At 39.8% G+C, this 18,370-nt stretch overlaps 1 protein-coding gene across 3 annotated transcripts in view; it reads left to right on the top strand.

Moving 5' to 3' along the window:
* The window catches only part of DPP10 (dipeptidyl peptidase like 10), a 582,520-nt gene that overhangs the window by 544,021 nt on the left and 20,129 nt on the right, over positions 1–18,370 (top strand). For all 3 annotated transcript variants that reach the window (XM_081921713.1, XM_081921712.1, XM_081921714.1), the window contains 6 exons: positions 2,786–2,877; positions 4,265–4,312; positions 4,903–5,024; positions 6,909–6,956; positions 9,321–9,419; positions 9,527–9,596. In XM_081921713.1, the coding sequence (XP_081777839.1) occupies positions 2,786–2,877; positions 4,265–4,312; positions 4,903–5,024; positions 6,909–6,956; positions 9,321–9,419; positions 9,527–9,596 (479 nt within the window). The remainder of the gene's footprint in view (positions 1–2,785; positions 2,878–4,264; positions 4,313–4,902; positions 5,025–6,908; positions 6,957–9,320; positions 9,420–9,526; positions 9,597–18,370) is intronic.

Here is an 18,370-nt window from a genome sequence, read left to right as displayed (position 1 = left end):
GCAGGGGACTGGACTAGATGACTTTTGCGGCCCCTTCCAACTCTCCCATTCCATGATTCTGTGGCAGCCCCACCAAATTCTCACAGTTTCTCCATTCCATGTGAGCCTCTCATGGCCCAATCACTTGACATTCCAGGGAGAACTTCAAGAGCAGCAACAGTTTTGAGGGATGCTGGGGGTTGTAGTGATGGAAAACCTCTTTGCATTGCACTACTCATCTGTGTCTGGGACTGAGAGAGAGAGGTGGGGTCAAATTGCTATCATTTTTAGACCACTGTTTACCTTTGCTGCACTAAACACTAAGGAAGAAGTAAGAAAACTTTTTTTCCTGGGTTGATATTACATCTGGGGTTACATGATCCTTTTCAAAAGCCACTGACAAAGGAGGTAATTATAATTCCCTTTCAGTAACTACAACACTTTCAAATGGTTTCCCACCCTAACCAATTCACTGTTGCTGCAATAAGAAATAAGGCTGCTTTAAATAGGACAAAGAACCAGTGTTAGCTCATGCCTTCCATGTGGGGCTTAAAAGGAGTATTGTATGATAGAATTCCATGTACATAGGTGCCTTATATATTGGATAGGAAGAGACCAACAAAGTTTTGGCCCAGGCCTCAGAGAAGCTTTGTGTAGTCCTGATTAAAATTAGCATCATATATTGATTTTATTTGAGATGCATAGGAATTAAAATGTATATGGAATTTAAAATATCTGTATACAATAGAATTCTATTTTCATTAGACTTTTATCACATAGAACTAGGTACAAAAAGAAACATATTCCCAAACCACAAAGTGAGTAGACATACTTAAGGTTAATTTACAGATCACATTTTCTCTGCTATTTCTCCACTGCTGTCCTCTCACGTTTGCAGTAGTCTCACATGAGTAATGTGAACACCCTGCTGTGTGAACAAGTAGCTCACATGGTGCGGCTGCCTAATTTTTGTGATCAGGATACCACTACAGTATACTTCTCTGGTGCTGGAAATTGCTCTAGTTCCTCTGCATAGGTAGATCACTTTCATGAAAAATAAAAAGAAATGCCTGACAAAGTGTAACGTTGGTTCCACTGAATCCCACAGAAATAAGCTATTTTAAGGGCGCATAGCATTGTGGCTTGTAGCCAGAGTGTCACTTAGGATTGAAGGAAATTAATAACGAGTCTTTTCAGAAAGACACAAGGCTTGAGCGTATGTGTCAGTTCTGCAGTTTCCAGTAAATGCATGGTTGTGCATAAAAATATGTTGCTATTATATTAACACAAGATTATGCCCTTGAATTATTATTTTTTTCAGCTTGGGTTTTCTGACCATGGTTGGCTTAAGTGTCCCTTTATCCTTTAAGTGACACATTTGGCCCACTTCTCAAACGTGACCAAATGGAATGCATTCTTGTCTCTGAACATACCTCTTTCCCAAATCTCTTCAAGAGTCAAGAGGGACAGACCCAAAGATATCACCAGCTCTAAGTCCACTTTCTTCCACATTTAGTTTGAAGGGGAAGGGGAGGACAGGACAGATTTTGAAACCAATTAATATTCTCCATAGTTGCTTTGGCAGAGAAGGCTTTCCTTCACACCCAGGGGAACATGGGAAACAGGGATTTTCCCCTCCTTGTGTACATCAATTGTCATTGAGTGCCATTTTAATTCACTATTTATTTATTTTGTCTCTCTGTGTACATCTGATTGTCTTTAAGACACCACAAGCATTTCTCTTCTTTTTACTTTTCTATAAGAACATAGGAAATGTCTTGCTGCATTAGAGTAAGACCTGCAAGCTTAGCATTCTTTGAAAGAATGTCAGCTACTGGCAGATCATAGGTAAAGGTAAAGGTAAAGGTACCCCTGCCCGTACGGGCCAGTCTTGACAGACTCTGGGGTTGTGCGCCCATCTCACTTAAGAGGCCAGGGGCCAGCGCTGTCCGGAGACACTTCCGGGTCACGTGGCCAGCGTGACAAAGCTGCATCTGGTGAGCCAGCGCAGCACACGGAAACGCCGTTTACCTTCCCGCCAGTAAGCGGTCCCTATTTATCTACTTGCACCTGGGGGTGCTTTCAAACTGCTAGGTTGGCAGGCGCTGGGACCGAGCAACGGGAGCGCACCCCGCCGCGGGGATTCGAACCACGACCTTTCGATCGGCAAGCCCTAGGCGCTGAGGCTTTAACCCACAGCGCCATCCGCGTCCCATAGATCATAGGTAGCCCCCCATAAATTGGTCAGTTCTTTTCTTTCCATTTACTATATCCAGACTTTTGTAGATTAAAACCTTGACGAAATGAATTAGCACTCCACATGTACACACACACTTGAACTTCATATTAGCAGCCTTCAAAAATGCAGCCTGGCTTGTATCCAGGGATGTTTTTCAGAAGCAGATAGAGCAGAAACTTGCTCACAGTAGCCCCTCCCATTTCCCTCCCCCAATTTCCACATCTTGCAGCAGTTCCTCAATACCCCATCAAATACTGTTCTCAAAAGTCCTGCCAGAGTAGCATTTTTGCATGCAAGCCAAGAAAGCCCTCATTTCACAAGCTGACTTTTGATCGTCTGTCTCTGGCTCAAGCTACATATTTAGGCTTGGAATGCAATGCCTTTCATGCACAGGATCATGATCACCGTCTTCCTAATGTGCATTTTGTGTACATTAAACTTGTACATTTGAAAATGCCATTATAATAATATTTAAAGGTAATTCAGGAGGCAACAGAAAATCATTTGGGGGGAAGAGGAGTGGGGACATTGACATACCTATTATTATTTTTGTTTGTTTTCTTGCAGACCAAGAGTGAACAATTTAGTATAAGACATCTGACATCAGGAAACTGGGAAGTTATCAAAATCTTGGCATATGACGAATATACGCAAAAGATGTGAGCATTATTTTTCTTTGTCTGTTCAGGTAAAATATATGTGTTATCAAGATAAAAATCTGTTTTGTTGGAAACCACATTAACTATTTCTTTAATTTTCAAGCACTACCATAAGATAAACTTAAATTGCAATCCATCCCACTTTACACTAGGCTGGGGGGGGGGGGTATTGGATTGGGCAAAGGACCCCTCTTTCCAGCCCTGTCAGCCTCCATTAAGCCATGCCAATCCCCAGACAGGGATTGCAGTGCTAATTCATTTCATCTGTCAAGGTACTGAAGAATCTTTCTCAGATAAAGAACAGAGATAGACTGTGACATCTTCTGGCTGACTACATTGGCAGAAATAACAGAAATTAAAATAAAAAATGGGTTTTTCTAGGCTCTAATAAATAAGGAGCATAACTTGAATACAACTTGTAAAGCTAATATATTGGATTACATTCTCAAATCTCCTACAGATTAATTGTGTTCCTTAGAATACTTAGGGATAAATGTCGGATATCGTCAGTAAGGATGAATGTGCTGGGGGTGTTTTGCTTATAAAAGGACTTGTCTGCCACCCTTGCCGTATTATCAAGGGAAAGAAGCATTTTCGAAGGTTGAGTAAGAAATGTTTCTATGATTGTAATTCTTCTATACGGTAGGCAGAGCAATCCAAACTGTAGGAAGCCAGCATAATTTACATGCCTATTTCAAACTCTGTTCAGGAGCAGGGCTGCTGCCAGCCTGAGCCTGCCCAAGCCTGGCTGAAGGAAAACAACCCTTTAAAGTGGAGTTTGAATTATACCACCCTTTTTTGCTAGTGTAGCTTCCACCAGGTGGGTAGGTCAAATGAGTCCGAAATAGAGGTGGCCCTGTTTTGCCACCACTATGCTACTAGAACACCCTTTCTTCAGCAGAGCCAGGATCTAGTTCTTACAAGGCATATATCTGGTTGAGCTGGGATGAGGCACTTTAGCCAGCATATCCCTGGCTGAGCTCAGGCATCCTATGCCTGTTCTACTCATCCTGGTGGATCTTTTATTATGCTGAGGTTTCCACATCATAACATGGCCCTTTGTCAGTACCTGATGTGAGAATGAATTAATCTGCCCGGTTAAGAGAACACATTATTTATACATTATACTACACAGAGAGAGAGACAGACAATTTTAAGCTAGGTCACATTCCATATAAAGCAGTTCAGTGCTATTGGCAATAATGTTGCAATCTATCTCTTAATTGTACCAATAGATTTTGAGATAGTTTGTCAAAATAGGGGAAAAAATTACAAAATATCCTCTACTGCATATATCTGCTGCAGTTATGATACTCATTTTGATTATCTTTATAACAAATTACTATTATCTCAGCTAAAGGTATTTAATTTTCTTTTTCATTGCCAGTTATTTTTTAAGTACTGAGAGTTCACCAAGAGGAAGACAGCTACATAGGTAAGCAGAACAACAGCAGCATATTTTCCAACTGATTGACAGGACCTGTGCCTCTTTGTTTATAAAACCTGTTATCCTTAATGTCTGAAGAAATAGCTCCATGCATTCTTATTCATGTGCCATCAGTTACCTGAGAAACAGACAATACGATTCTGTGGTCTTACAAAGGATGTTATTTTATATATGTGATGTATGTTGTGATAAAACGAGTGCCACTTTCAGTCTCTCTTCTGATCCTGATACCGAGTCTAGTTAATGTTTTGTATACATTGAAACATTCAGGAAAATAGAAATGGGACTGGGGGAATGAAGTAATTTACAAAAAGTTTGTCCCCTTTAAGCTAGTTTCCTGTGATACTGGTCCTCATAGTCAGTTGTATCCAATGCTAATATTAAAGTAAACCCATTGAAATTAATAGACATGACAAACTTAGGTTCATTAATTTTAATGGGTCTACTCTGATTACACCATCATTGCATACAACCTAGTGTATGCTTATGTTGCATGCTATCTTAATGTCGTCTTTGTACATATTTGTTAAATGTTGACATGTGATTTGTCAAGATATGCATATATATTTGCATTTCAGTGTGTCAACGATTGAATTGTTGAATCGCCAGTGCCTTTCATGCAACTTCATGAAAGATCAGTGCACGTATTTCAATGCAAAGTTTAGCCCAACTATCAAGTATTTCATTCTGCAATGTAAAGGTAAGCCAGCCTCCTCAGTTTGATGTTAGTTGTATTTCAGTTTATTTTAAACACCAACACTTTGCCTTTTTATTATCCATTTGTCATCTTGCCATAAGCTTCATGCCATCAATCCATGGAAGTTTATGGAATAGAGGTGGGAAGGAGCTGGCAGCAGATGTGGTAGTCACAACTGCACAGCACAATACTACACTGTTCATTTAAAGAACTCAGACCTTGCAGAAAAGAAATAAAAATATGTGGCATCGGCTAAGAGCATAACTGAGAAGAGAACATGAGGGAAGGTGGAAGCTATAAAAAGGCAGCAGAGCAATCGTATGCATTTTTTCTCAGAAGTGGGTCCCACAATAGTCAATGGAAGTTTATCCCGGGATTGCAGCCATATGCAATTATACAACCAATAGCAATTGGAGTATGATAATATCTGGAGGGCCATAGGTTCCCCCTTCCTGTAAAAGAGTATGGACACTCTGCAAGCTCTGTTCCAGACTCATCCAGAATAGTGATGGATAAGCACCTTGTGGCTCAGCTCAGAGCTGGTTTATGTAACTAGCTTTCTTGCACAATGTTTTAACATTTTTTATTTCCAATCCCACCCCCACCTCTGCTAAAGCTCAATGACAAGGAGATGGAAAATATGTCTAGAATTATCTATAAGTGCATATGTATATGTATTGGTAGAGGAAAGACAACAGTCTGTATATGACACTAAAGCCTAAGATATGGTTACAGGGAGCCACATTTGTTTTCTGATAGCATAGATTTCCCAGTTCTCAACCTGATGCCAGATTTTGTATTTGATAGAAATAAATATTGGGATCCGTTATTACCAGACTCCACTAAGTCCCTAAAAGATCTAAAATGACATACCATAGTAAGCTCTCTTTAGCCCTGTTAATACATAATGCTAAGGCAAACTATGACCTACTACAAATGTGCAGGTTCTCAAGACTGATGCCCACTCAGTCCTAATGCTCTACTCAGGCCTAAGCCATGGTTTGGCTTAGCAATATGTCTGAACCCAGGCTCATGGTTTGTGTCACTCCAAGGAAACCACAAAGTGTAATCAAGGTTTGTTCTTGGTTTACTGCTCATAGTTTGTCTGGAAGATAAAAAACACAAGGCTAGGTTCTGATGTACCCAGCAGAGCAGGAGCAGCAAAGCAGTCTAACCTTTGCTGCTGCCATTTACATGTTTGTTCATTTGCACTAAACCATGGTTTCGCTTAGTGTTATGTGAGAACTGGTCCTATAGCCTCAAACTGCCTTCATTATCAGGAATCTCAGGAAAGTGCATAGGAACTTGCTGCTGATGAAGAGCAGTCCACAGTTGGAAAGAAACAGATTCAGAAGTCAGCTTGACTGTTGGACAGTAGAAATCGCAGCAGCAAGAACATAAATTGAGGTCAGGCTGTCCTTGACTGTGATACTGTTGTCTGGCCCTTGAATCTTGAACTGAGCCTGGGACACATTACTTTTGAGTTCTTTCCCTAAATCTCTAATAGCCTCCAAATGACTTTGAAAAGTGCTGAATACTCACTGTTCTCTTTTGAATTTAATAGTAGCTGCAGGTGTTCCATACTTTTTATAATCAGACTATTAATCGCTCTATGTGTCAGTTTCTCAACTGTAAAATTGAGATGATAATAATAATGGTACCTCAAACTTGTATTATTCGCCATGGGACTATCCTAGTAATGCACTGGCATTAACGAGACTACTCATGGGTTTAGTGTTGAAGAACATGCATTAATTGTTTGGAGGACTGAGTGCAGAGCAGCTAAAGCGCATCATGAGATGCTTGCTTTCTACTGAAATGCTGATGCCTCTATATTTTATAATTTTATGTTCAATAATTGTATGTGTATGTTGTCTGATGTTATAGGACCTGGTGTTCCAGTTGTCAGTGTGCATAGTACAAGCAATCCTGAAAGTAAGTCTACACTACTAGTTCATTGTGGATTTTCTCTCTTACTTTTAGACCTTCGCAGAATTAATTTATGAAAACCCATCTTAATTACAGCCTAGCAATAAACATCCCTGTAAGTGATAAGAGTAGAGGAAAATTAATCAAGTGACTATAACATACCAGGGATTTTGCAGACTGATGTTATACTAGATGTATATCTTTTAACTCCTGTTAATGCTTGTGTTAATTAGGTGGCACAATGGCACGATCCCTTTCACTAACTATGCAAATTGAGTTCCTGTTACAGGGACTTGGTTATATGCTTTGAAATACTTTAAAGCTGTAATCCAATTAGTTTGGATTAAGGTGCTGTTTTACGAGTGCTCCTTGTCTAATTCAACCTACGTTTAATAAACCAAATTTTGCTTTTCTTAATCTTCTGCAGTATTACAAAACTCTTTAAAAATGTGCAGTGTGTTTCTCCAAAACTGTAAGATATATCCAATAAAAAACCCACCCACAAAAATCCCTCAATATTCTTTCTACTCTAATAATTCATTTCCACAGATGATATAAAAATACAAGCCCAGTAGGGTTGGGAGTGTGCGAAGTGACAGATTACGGTACCTGCCACATCCAAAACCCTGTTGGCTCATCCTGGCCAAAGCAGGAAGTATGGACAAGCTTCCCCAGCTAGATTTTCTTTTTATTTCTTTATCCCATTTGGTTCCAATGTGGGGCCAGGCTAGTGTAGATGTGGGACCCTATACTGGAACCTCTGCTCTACACTTTTCTGTCAGTGAACAGGCACCTGCTCTCCTCCTTAACTTCTTTCAGCCGGCAGAGCTGGGGATTTGCAGTGTTCTCCTTACCTTTTTATTTGAAATCTCAAAAATAAATATCCACATTTCATTAACTTTAGCACTACTGTACTGCTGGCATTTAGTCTGAACATTCTTAGCATTAATTATAATTTAATTTCAAATGTATGGCTGGAAATTTCAGTCCACTCCATGCAGCTGTGCATCATTTGGGTAATGTAACCAATGCACTTTAATTGATGAAGACTTGGATCCAGATGATCCCTTGTTCAAGTCTTTTTGATATTCTCTTTAAAGTACAATATTTTTGTCTATGTTAACTGGACTAGGCAGTTGTCAGCATAATGGTTTGATACTTGTACAAAGAAGCAATGACTGGCTCTGATCCTTTTTAGAGTCTCCATCTGCAAAGGTTCAAAGGAAAGATTTCGTTTGTTCAGAGCATTTTTTAGCAGAAAATTGGATAATGTCTAGAGATCATTGTTTGCCATTTACGATAAAACCAATGACGTATCTAATGCCTGAATGCAAAATTAGATAATCTCTTCTATTAATAAAGCAGAAAATACACGATTGAAGTTTACTTCAATTACTGTATCTGAAACAATGATTACAATATTTTGGTTGACTGCCCAGAAATTACTTCCTAGCTAGATTATCCCTTGTTGCCCTAAATGAGGAGAGATATAAAAAATGAAAAATGAAGATTGAAGCTGAGAGAAAACCAATCAAATATTTATCCAGATACAGATGGATTAAAAAATATTAATTCAAACCATGTTGTAATGTTAAGGTTCTGTAGCATTCTGAATCAAGCACTGGAAAAATGCATTACTAGAGTTTAACTTCTCTTTTCATTCTGGCACGCTGGGCAAGCTATTCCCTGATGTATAACTTTTTCTGCACTGGTTCCATAGGAACCATAGGAACAGAGGACTTTGCTGTATGCTAAGTCAGACCATTGGTCCACCTGGCTCAGTTTTGCTCACGCTGACTGCCAGCAGTTCTGCAAGATTTCAGGAGTCTCTCCCAACCCTACCTGGAGATGTCAGGGATTGAATTCTGGACCTTCTCTATGCCCCTGAAAATCACCTGCCCTGTCCTGGATTCAACGGATACTTTGTTCCCCCTTAGCCTAATTTGGGATTGAGGTGGGGAGGCTGCAGGGCAGTTCCAAACACACCTCAGCCAGGTCTGGCCTACAGTAGTTTAGTTGTCCATCCATACCCCAGAGAATTAAAAGGTGGAAATAGGAAAATACTCAAGGCAGTCATTTGTGGCCTTACCCAGCTGAACATCCCTTCTCTCTATACTCTATAGATAATATTATTCCTGATCCACCCAAGAACAGGCTCAATTAGGTAACATCAGTATTTAACAATGAATCAAATTCAATTGTGTTACAAATTGACCTAAAGAGTGTTCATAGTGTCCATTATATAAATATGTTTTTAGAACATGCATTTGGTTTGGGTTTAGCCTCCTTAAAAATATGGATTGTTATTTTTATACTATACTGATTGTCACACACGTATGCGTTTCTTTTTCTTGTCATTTGCTCTTGCAGAATTTTATATACTAGAAAATAATTCTGTATTAAATGAAGCAGTCTTAAAGAAAAGAACATTCAGGACGGAAACTAAAATGCTTCACATTGATGACTATGGTAAATATATCTGAATGCTGTTGAGAACCAAACAGAACATTTTCAAATAATATATTTTTTCATCTTTGAAACTACCAGCCTTTAATGTTTTACTCTTTTCTTAAAAGAACTTCCTTTACAGTTGTCATTTCCAAAGGATTTCACAGAACGGAGTGCATATCCTGTCCTCTTAATAGTGTGAGTATAAATCATTAAAATTAGTTAAATTGATTTATGAAATGGTTTGTTTGCATGCTATTCTAGGCCACATGAAATTGTCATTGTATGAAGAGCTTCACTAAATATCCTGTAAATTATTTATATATCAATAGATATGACCATCGTTCCATTAGGGCAAATATTTAATCTTGCTGGATGGAACTATCCCCCCTCTTCCCATGTGCTGTTTCAGGGACTCTCCCAACACCCCAGAGCCAAATTTGAAGGAAGTGCAGGGAGAGGAGAAGCTGTTGTACAAGCAGAAGTCATTGAGCAGGCTTCTGGTGACAGCATTCATTAGTTTAATCGTGCCCAAAGATATAGATACAGATGTCCGTAAGAGGAGCTATCTGCTTGGTTCACATCATGCACTCATGTGCACACCACCTTCGGAAGGGATCAGATGTTAAACAAAATAACCACTTGATTATCCCAAGAATATCTTCCCTGGGGTGGATGGTAGATTTTTCACAGAAACTGTTCAAATGTAGAGAGAAAACCAAAGGGATCTACACAAGTCGCTACTACTTTTCCCATAGTGACTAGCTGTTTCTCTATTTCTGAGCATGGAAAACATTCCTGTACGCTTTGCAGGGATTGCACAGGGTTGTTTTTTTTGTTCATGATAATAATAGCCAGAGCCGTAGCTACGAGGGTTGGGGGGCTATCTGGGTTTTCGAGGCACCATTGAGGCTCGGTCTGTGTTTGTGTGCCAAACTGGGTATTATACCTGGGTGAAATTTCTTGAAGGAAAGCTTTTCAGGTTAAAAATAATTTGTCCTAGAATCTTTGCAAGCTAGAAGGATTTTGATTATATGTAATAGCTGAAAAATGATATTAGATTTGATTTAAATTGTAGTGAGCACATACCACAATAATCTGCTTCTGACTTTTTAAGCATCTGATGCATGTGTGGCAAGCGCCCTCCAGATGTTGTTTAACTATTTCCTTGTTTCATAAAAAATATGTATTGTTCGATAGTAAGAAACAAACAAACCTCCAAGCAGTTTACAAAAGATAAAAGACTAAAACCAAGAATAAAATTACAACTTTACTTTAAAACATACAGAAGTTAAAATACTAAAGCAGATTAAAATTACACCCACTTTCTCACTAAAGCTCCCACCATCCACAGCCAGCATAGTCAGTGGTTGGGAGTCAAGTTTAGTAGCACCTGGAGGTCACTGTGCTAATAGAATTCATATATGATCATGGCAGCAGAACTACACTGGCCATAATAAAAGTGTCTGATTCAAAAGTGTGCAAAGAATTCATTGGGGTAGCTTACATATAGTTATCTAAATATATTGTACCATTTCCCCACAAGCTTAAAGTGGTCAATTCTTTAAAAATGCAAAAATTAAACAAGGCAAAATTACACCATTATCAATCAAAAGAATAGCACAGAACAGTTGTGATAGATAGAATCCTAATTTCCTTTGAACTCTGCTCTTGCTGGTGGAAAGCAGGAAGGAGAAGAGTTTTTTTGCAGATTTCCCTTTCCCCATCCACTTTTCTGTTTCCTCCAAAACGTTGCTCTGAAGCACTGGAAAACCAGAGCTGTGTTGGAAGTGGTATTGGGAGTTGCAGGCAGGGAGGCAGACCAACAATTATCACCTGTCCTACCTCTGACTCGCTTGGATCAGAATCCTTACCAATGGGGAAAGGAAAGGGGAGGATTCTGTTGTAGTTAAAAATCACCTGGTTTGTATGAGCTGCTTTTCACACGTGGCCATCAGTGTGAAGCAGAGGGCCCACCACACAATTACCTTTTTAACACAGATGTGCTATTTGAAGGCTGATATCTTACAGAAAGTAGTGGGAGTGTTATGGAAGGCCTCCAAGCTTAAGAGATCTACATAGTTCAGATGGGGAATTAGAATGGCTTCTCAGACTGCATCCATCATCAATTAATCATTTGTATTTGCATCAAGGATTCCTAACTTACTGTTTGGTTAGATAGTGGCCTGGTTTCATCATTTAGGGGCATTTTGGGGCAAGTGCTGTAGCTCAGTGGTAGAGCACAGGCTTTGCACGCAGAAGGTTGCACTTTGATTCCTGGCATTTCCAGGAAGGGCTGGGAAATACCATCCACCCGAAACTGAAGAGTCACTGCCAGTCAGTGTCAACAATATTAGGATAGGTGGACCAATGGTTTGGTTCAGTATGAGGTTGCTTCTGATCTTCAAGGCTAGAGAAGGCCCTTTTTGGGAATGTTAAATCATGGTTTAATGTTATATCTGGACTGGACCACTTTTCACTTATTATGATATTTTACTTTTACCCTACTAGATAGATATGGCTCATGTAGTCATATCTTGGCCTGTACACCTCCTTGCATAACCCCCATTTGTAACAGCTCGCTGATGACTTGGCATCCTCTTGCTCCAGTGTTGGGAAATGGCAAACAGGGCTGTGTTATACAGTATTTAGCCCACCTGCCAAATTAGCATTGCTCAGATTGCTAAGTATGGCACATTTGAAACTGAGAACATCATCATCTAGATTCCTCGGCGTGCCTTTTTCTCATAATGCTCTCACAGTGCAAAGGAAATTCTAGTTAATGAATCTGGAAGTTGCACATCTAAACTATACATAATGTTACAGAATGTTTTCAGATTCCCTCCCACCTCCCAGTGTAGCAATATGAAAAGAAATAGCAATAAGCAAGGAAACTCATTAGCATGAATGGGAAGTGCACAGAAGAACCTTCAGCATCTGCTAACCTTTGATTATTGATAAGACTGAATTTATCATATTCCCCCCACCCCTTTAGAACACCTAAAACTGAAAAGAGCTGTCGCTCTTGTGGGTTGTGCTGCTTTCAGGCAGTTTGCCTCATATACTTTTCTTACAATATTTAAATTATTGCTAGTACAACTGGGTTGCTACTTAGTATATGTGGGTACTATTTGCTAGTATGCTAGTTATGAACTCTTTTAAAAAGCTGAAGAGTTTCTACAGTTGCACATGTCTGCAACATTAGAACACCGTTGAGCAAGTTAAGTTACATCATAAAGTATATATTAATGTATGGTTACATAAATCGTTTGTATAAGATGAAGCATCCATAATGATCAGTAAGGCAACAAAACAATACTCTAGATTTGGGTTGCCATGTGTCCTACTTTAACAGAAGGTAGTCCTCTACTTGAAGGACTGTATAGTCCAAGTATAGTTTTAAAACAAAGAACAATAAGAAGGGAGGGTTGGGGCATTGAAGTTGTCCATCAACAATTAGTACTTGGGCAGAAGGCTGGTGAGATGTATTGTATTTCTATTTAAAGTATTGCAATTGTTACTAAATTTGCATCTAAATATGCACATTTTAAGAAATCGGTGTTCTCTTTAGTCTTTTCTTCTGATGATGTCTAAGTGGCTACTATTTTCTGTTCTACTCATTTTATTTATTTCTTGGATTGCTAGTTGCCTTTTGACCTACGGGTCTTCAATTGTAAACCAAAGAGCTACAGTTTGAAACCTCTTCAATCCAGGATATTTTAAGACATGCACTGATTTCCAGCAGTGTCGGAAAACCTCTGTTAGTCAGTTCACATGTGACCGTGATATGTAGAATGGGATATAGGAGTGAACTTTGGTTTCACTCAAACATATCCCGTCTTCCACCGTGCGTATAATCTTTAATGAGACCAGGCCTTTGTTCGTAATGGCCTAAACAACTAGACCCAACTTGTGCTACTCTAAGGGGTGGGGTAGGATGAGTTGTGAGGCTATAGGGTGAGGAGAGGTTTGAGCTAGCTGTGAGGGGGTAGCCAAGGGGGAGAGGAGTTAGCAAAGGGGTTGGTGAGTGGAGCAAGCAGGGGTGACAGACTCTGGGGTAACTGTATATGGGGATGTACCAGGTTGTCATTTTAAAGAACGATCAGAACATAGAAGCGAGATCTGGAAAATAATAGTTGAGACTACTGGGAAAGTGTTAATTCTGAGAGTGCAAGTTTCACAGTTCACCCATCTGACTTAATCTTAAAACATGGGAATAGTTATATTTCTGAGGCAGGGGGTTGCTTACATGGTACCCTCAATGTTGCTGGACTACAACTTTCCACATCTCTGACCATTGGCCAGTCTCACTGGGGCAGATAGGAGTTGTAGTTTAACAAGTTGTGGGAGCCACCATATTGGCCTCCCTGTTCAAATGCAATTATGTTGTGCTCACTGCCAAGGAAAGAAGAAGTGGGGCGAAAGGAACACATTGACACTTCTATGTTGTTCTAACAGTTGTTCTTTCTGCTGAACCCCTTACCTTTTCAGTTATACATTTTCACTGCTGGTGTTAGAGAAGTTATTTTTAGAAATCTCTTCACAATATAATGAAAAGTCAATACTAAAAGTCTGTCAGGAAAGACCTTCTGGGGCTGATTTAATTTGTCTTGGATCTTTCAGAAGAGCAGGAGGTGGTAATCCTCAATCCAATTTGCTAGAACCTCTACCCTGAAAGTGCCGAATTAGTATCCTCTTATAATTAAAGATAAGCCCAAATTGTACCTGAGAATACAGAACTTACTTTTGTGGTTCGTATGTTGCTTCTATCCAGAATGAATACAGCATTAAGTCCATTGAACTGTGTGCAGACTTCAGAGATCTGGTTTGGGGTGGGGGAAATATAGATTGGCACTTAAAAACACCAAAAAAAACCTCTCATGTCCAAGCAGTGACCTTTTCTTCCTTCTCAACACCAGAAGTACCTGCTCTAAAAAAAATAATACAGTCGATCCTATGTTTATGTAACCCTCTGGTTACGTAAACTTTGGGATGCATGCACGGCAAACCCGGGATATTTTACTGGGTTTCACCACATGCGCATGTGCAGAAGCAGTAAAGGGTCTGTGCATGCGCAGAAGCAGTCCTCAGGTTGTGAAAACCTCAGAATCCATCTGCAGCCAGAGGTACCACTGTACAGTGGTACCTCGGGTTACAGACTCCACTAACCTAAAAGTAGTACCTTGGGTTAAGAACTTTACCTCAGGATGAGAACATAAATCGCATGCCGGCAGTGTGGCAGCAGTGGGGGCCCCATTAGCTAAAGTGGTACCTCAGGTTAAGAATGGTTGCAGGTTAAGAACGGACCTCCGAAACGAATTAAGTTCGTAACCCGAGGTACCACTGTACTGCTATTTCAGATACTGAATCATGTTGTTTCTTTTGGGAAATATCAGGGGAATATAAGTTAATTCTGAAGTCCCTCGTGTAGGAAACAGCAGAAGAAAAATGGGTGACTGTCTGAATTCAAAAGTGTGGGGGCCTGACTCACTCTCAGAGCTCCCAGCAGAGTTTAAAACAGAAATAAGTGCAGCATTTGCAAAGTGTGGGGAATATGTGTGGTTAAACCTTTATATGCCCCAGTATTAAGCACTTACAATTGTACTCTCCCACCTTGGAGTGAATAGACCACAACCTTAAGTTTAAATGCTTTACTTGTAGTAATGAGAACTCTGTGCCCCAGCAGAAACAGCATGGATAAAGTATTCTTAAGTTACAAAATATAAAAAAGTATATTTGGATATGGAGTCATTGCTTGGGAGCTCCAGCTTCATGTATCTGGTGAATTGCATGCAAGAGAAGAACCAGCCCAAAGGAGACAGGTCATGACCAACCTGAGTCTTTTCTAGCAGTTAAGAACTCTGGGATCCCAAACCCCTTTCTCACAGACAATTATGTATAGATAAGTTTGGCTGCATAAATTTCCCACAGTTTCAAGTAGCAGTGATATAGATGCCTTTTATGATGTCAATTATCAAAGCTCTACATTGTGAAAGTGGTAGTTCTGCAATTAACATAAGGTCCTATCACACCAGGTCTCTGTGTGCAATCTCTTTTTGTATGATGGTGCACATATGGTAAACAGTTAATTTCCTTTCAGATGATATTGCAGAATGCTTTATTCCTGATTACAAATCAACGTAGTTCGCACCTTCTTGGATATTGAAGGGCTGGAAGCTTCAGACAGTTGTATCACTCTTCGAAGGTTTAATTTCTTTCAGGAGTAATAACACACCTAACTGAAAGCATTTTCAGAACTCTGCCAACGTTCCTGGTCTTGTTTGTTTTTCTACACTGTTTGCAGTTTGATACAGTGCCGCAGCTACTGTAGCTTCAATTAATTTAAAGCTCCACGTCTAAATATGGGCATGATATGAAGGGCTTGGGGCCATTAGATATAAGAGGACAATATTAAGAATCTGTAGCCCTCTTCATGCGTTGCTCACATATAAAGAACATTAAAATATTAGGTGAGCCCTGCTTGGGCCTATTCTATCATTCTGTTATAACAGAGGCCAGATGGAAGCTTATGGGAAGCCCACAAGCAGGATATGAAGTCAAAAGTGTTCTCCTGCTTGTGATCCCAAGTAATTGGTATTCAGAGACATAATGAAAGCATCTTGATTGTATATTTAGCTACACTGAATATAGCTTCTGCAGCAGGGAGCTTTATCTACATACAGAAGCATTCCATGTGATTTAGAAACCTGAGTAATCCTGGGTAAGGCATGAAGAGGACTTCCTCCTTTTAGAATGAACACAGTATTGGCAATTATCTTTTTATCAGTCTCAAAGAAAAGTCACTTCTATAGCAACTAGTTATTGAAGAAGGCATTTTTTGGGGGGGGGGTACCCAAGTGCTCATAAGAATGAGAAGACAGAAGATAGCCAGATAGTGTTATGTGAGCATGGCTGAATCTACCCCCTCCATACACTTAGTAATACCTGAGCATCAGTTCAGCCAATATTATCATCTTCTATTTCTCTTCAGGCAGCAATAGCTACAACATGGATTGTATTTAGAATCATACTATGTTATGTGTATGCACTGCTTTTAAGGATTTTATGCCACTATAATTATAGAATCAACACAGATTCAGATGACAGAGATCATAGCAAGGAGCTATGTTGGGATTCCTGTACCAGTCAACTTGAGCTCTAAGATCTGCAGAGGCAGCATTTTGTGCCCTGTGGATGGAGACAGCTCATAGTATGGGGACACAGCATAGAGCCTTCTCTATGGTGGCACCCTGACTATGGAATTCCCTAGGAGGGAATCCATGTTGCACTAATAAAATAATTCAATCAGTGCAAGCATTTCTGCTTGCTGGACAGAACTACCTCCCCTCCCTCACATGCTGTTTGGGGCTTCTCACAATCCTTCAGAGCAAATTTGGGGGAAGGAGAAGAGGGAAGACCTGTTGTGTTAGCAGGAGTCCTTGCACTGCCTTCAGCTAGTGTAGTGGGATACTTGAATCTGACCCTCTACCTTTAGGGGTATGTTAGTCTACATCAATAGACTTCCAGTACCAAGTCAAAACATTGTGTTTTTATATTATGTTGTAAGCCACCTAGAATAACAACAACAACTATTATTATTATTATTATTATTATTATTATTATTATTATTATTATTATTATTACTGGTACTGCTACTATATGTTTGCAAGCAGGCTTTCAGTGGTAAAAGGTAATGGTCAAGGTACCCCTGACCCTTAGGTCCAGTCACGGATAACTCTAGGGTTGCACGCTCATCTGGTTCTATAGGCCGAGGGAGCCGGCGTTTCTCCGCAGACAGCTTCCGGGTCATGTGGCCAGCATGACTAAGCTGCTTCTGGCGAACCAGAGCAGCGCACGGAAACGCCGTTTACCTTCCTAACCGGAGTGGTACCTATTTATCTACTTGCACTTTTGAGGTGCTTTCGAACTGCTAGGTGGGCAGGAGCTGGAACCAAGCACTGGGAGCTTACCCTGTTGCGGGGATTCGAACTGCCGACCTTCTGATCAGCAAGCCCTAGGCTCTGTAGTTTAGACCACAGTACCACCCATGTCCCACTTTCAGTGGTACTGATTAGTATCTCCAAGGTTTCATGATTTGAGCAGTATTCTGCCTTTTGCAGTTTTTTTAATCTACTACTTTATGCTACCTTTTGTCCTTTTTGCTTTATTTATAGTTTATATTTTTATCTGCAGTTGTTGTTGTTGTTTGTAAACTGCCCAGGGATTCATTTGCATGAGAGGTGGTTTAGGAACAATGAATAAATAAAGAAGAAATGATCCCTATATTATTAGTATTAATGTTGTGAAGTCTCGTCCTTTACAACAACTGACTTTCCCAGAAAGGCTTTAGGTTCGTTTTGTCAAGCAAAGTTCAGATATGTCTTGGCTGATTCCCTCAGCTACTAAAGCCTTTCTTTTTGTTGCTGCTGTTTGATGCGGTTGCTTTGAAGGATGCAGTTTCCATTTGCGTTGGTCCAATAATTCCCTTGGGCCCCTTTTAAAGGGTGTAGCATCAGATGTGTATATTCAGTAAAGACCCAACCCCCACCTTGAGCCATTCCTCCTTTTCAAAGTATAATTTAGTCTACTCTCACTGATTCTGTGGATTATTTCAACATTGCTAAGTAGATTGTAAATTCTAATTCTTCAGTTTGGTCCTCCCATTCTAATATGCTTCATGTTCAACTTCCTTTAACTACATTATATATACTGTACTCTATAGATTAGAGAGATGTACCATAATTGCCTGAAAGACTGATTATTATCTCTCTTCTATATAATTAGGATCAAAGTTTAACTCTCAGATCTTTGATTTTCCTCATTAATGTCCACCTTATTCATTTAGAGATTTGGAAGATACACTCCCTGGCTGCATAGGAAATAATTAAGTAGAGTGAAGGCAGCAGCATTTAATCTGTATAATAAAAGTGAGAGGTGATCATCATTCTTTTCTCTCTGACACAATTAACCTC

The sequence above is a fragment of the Podarcis melisellensis genome (genome assembly GCF_964234715.1).
Source record: "Podarcis melisellensis genome assembly, chromosome: 1".
Lineage (NCBI taxonomy): Eukaryota > Metazoa > Chordata > Lepidosauria > Squamata > Lacertidae > Podarcis > Podarcis melisellensis.
The sequence above is the reverse complement of the archived record's forward strand: the minus strand, read 5'-3'. Positions and strand labels throughout refer to the sequence as shown.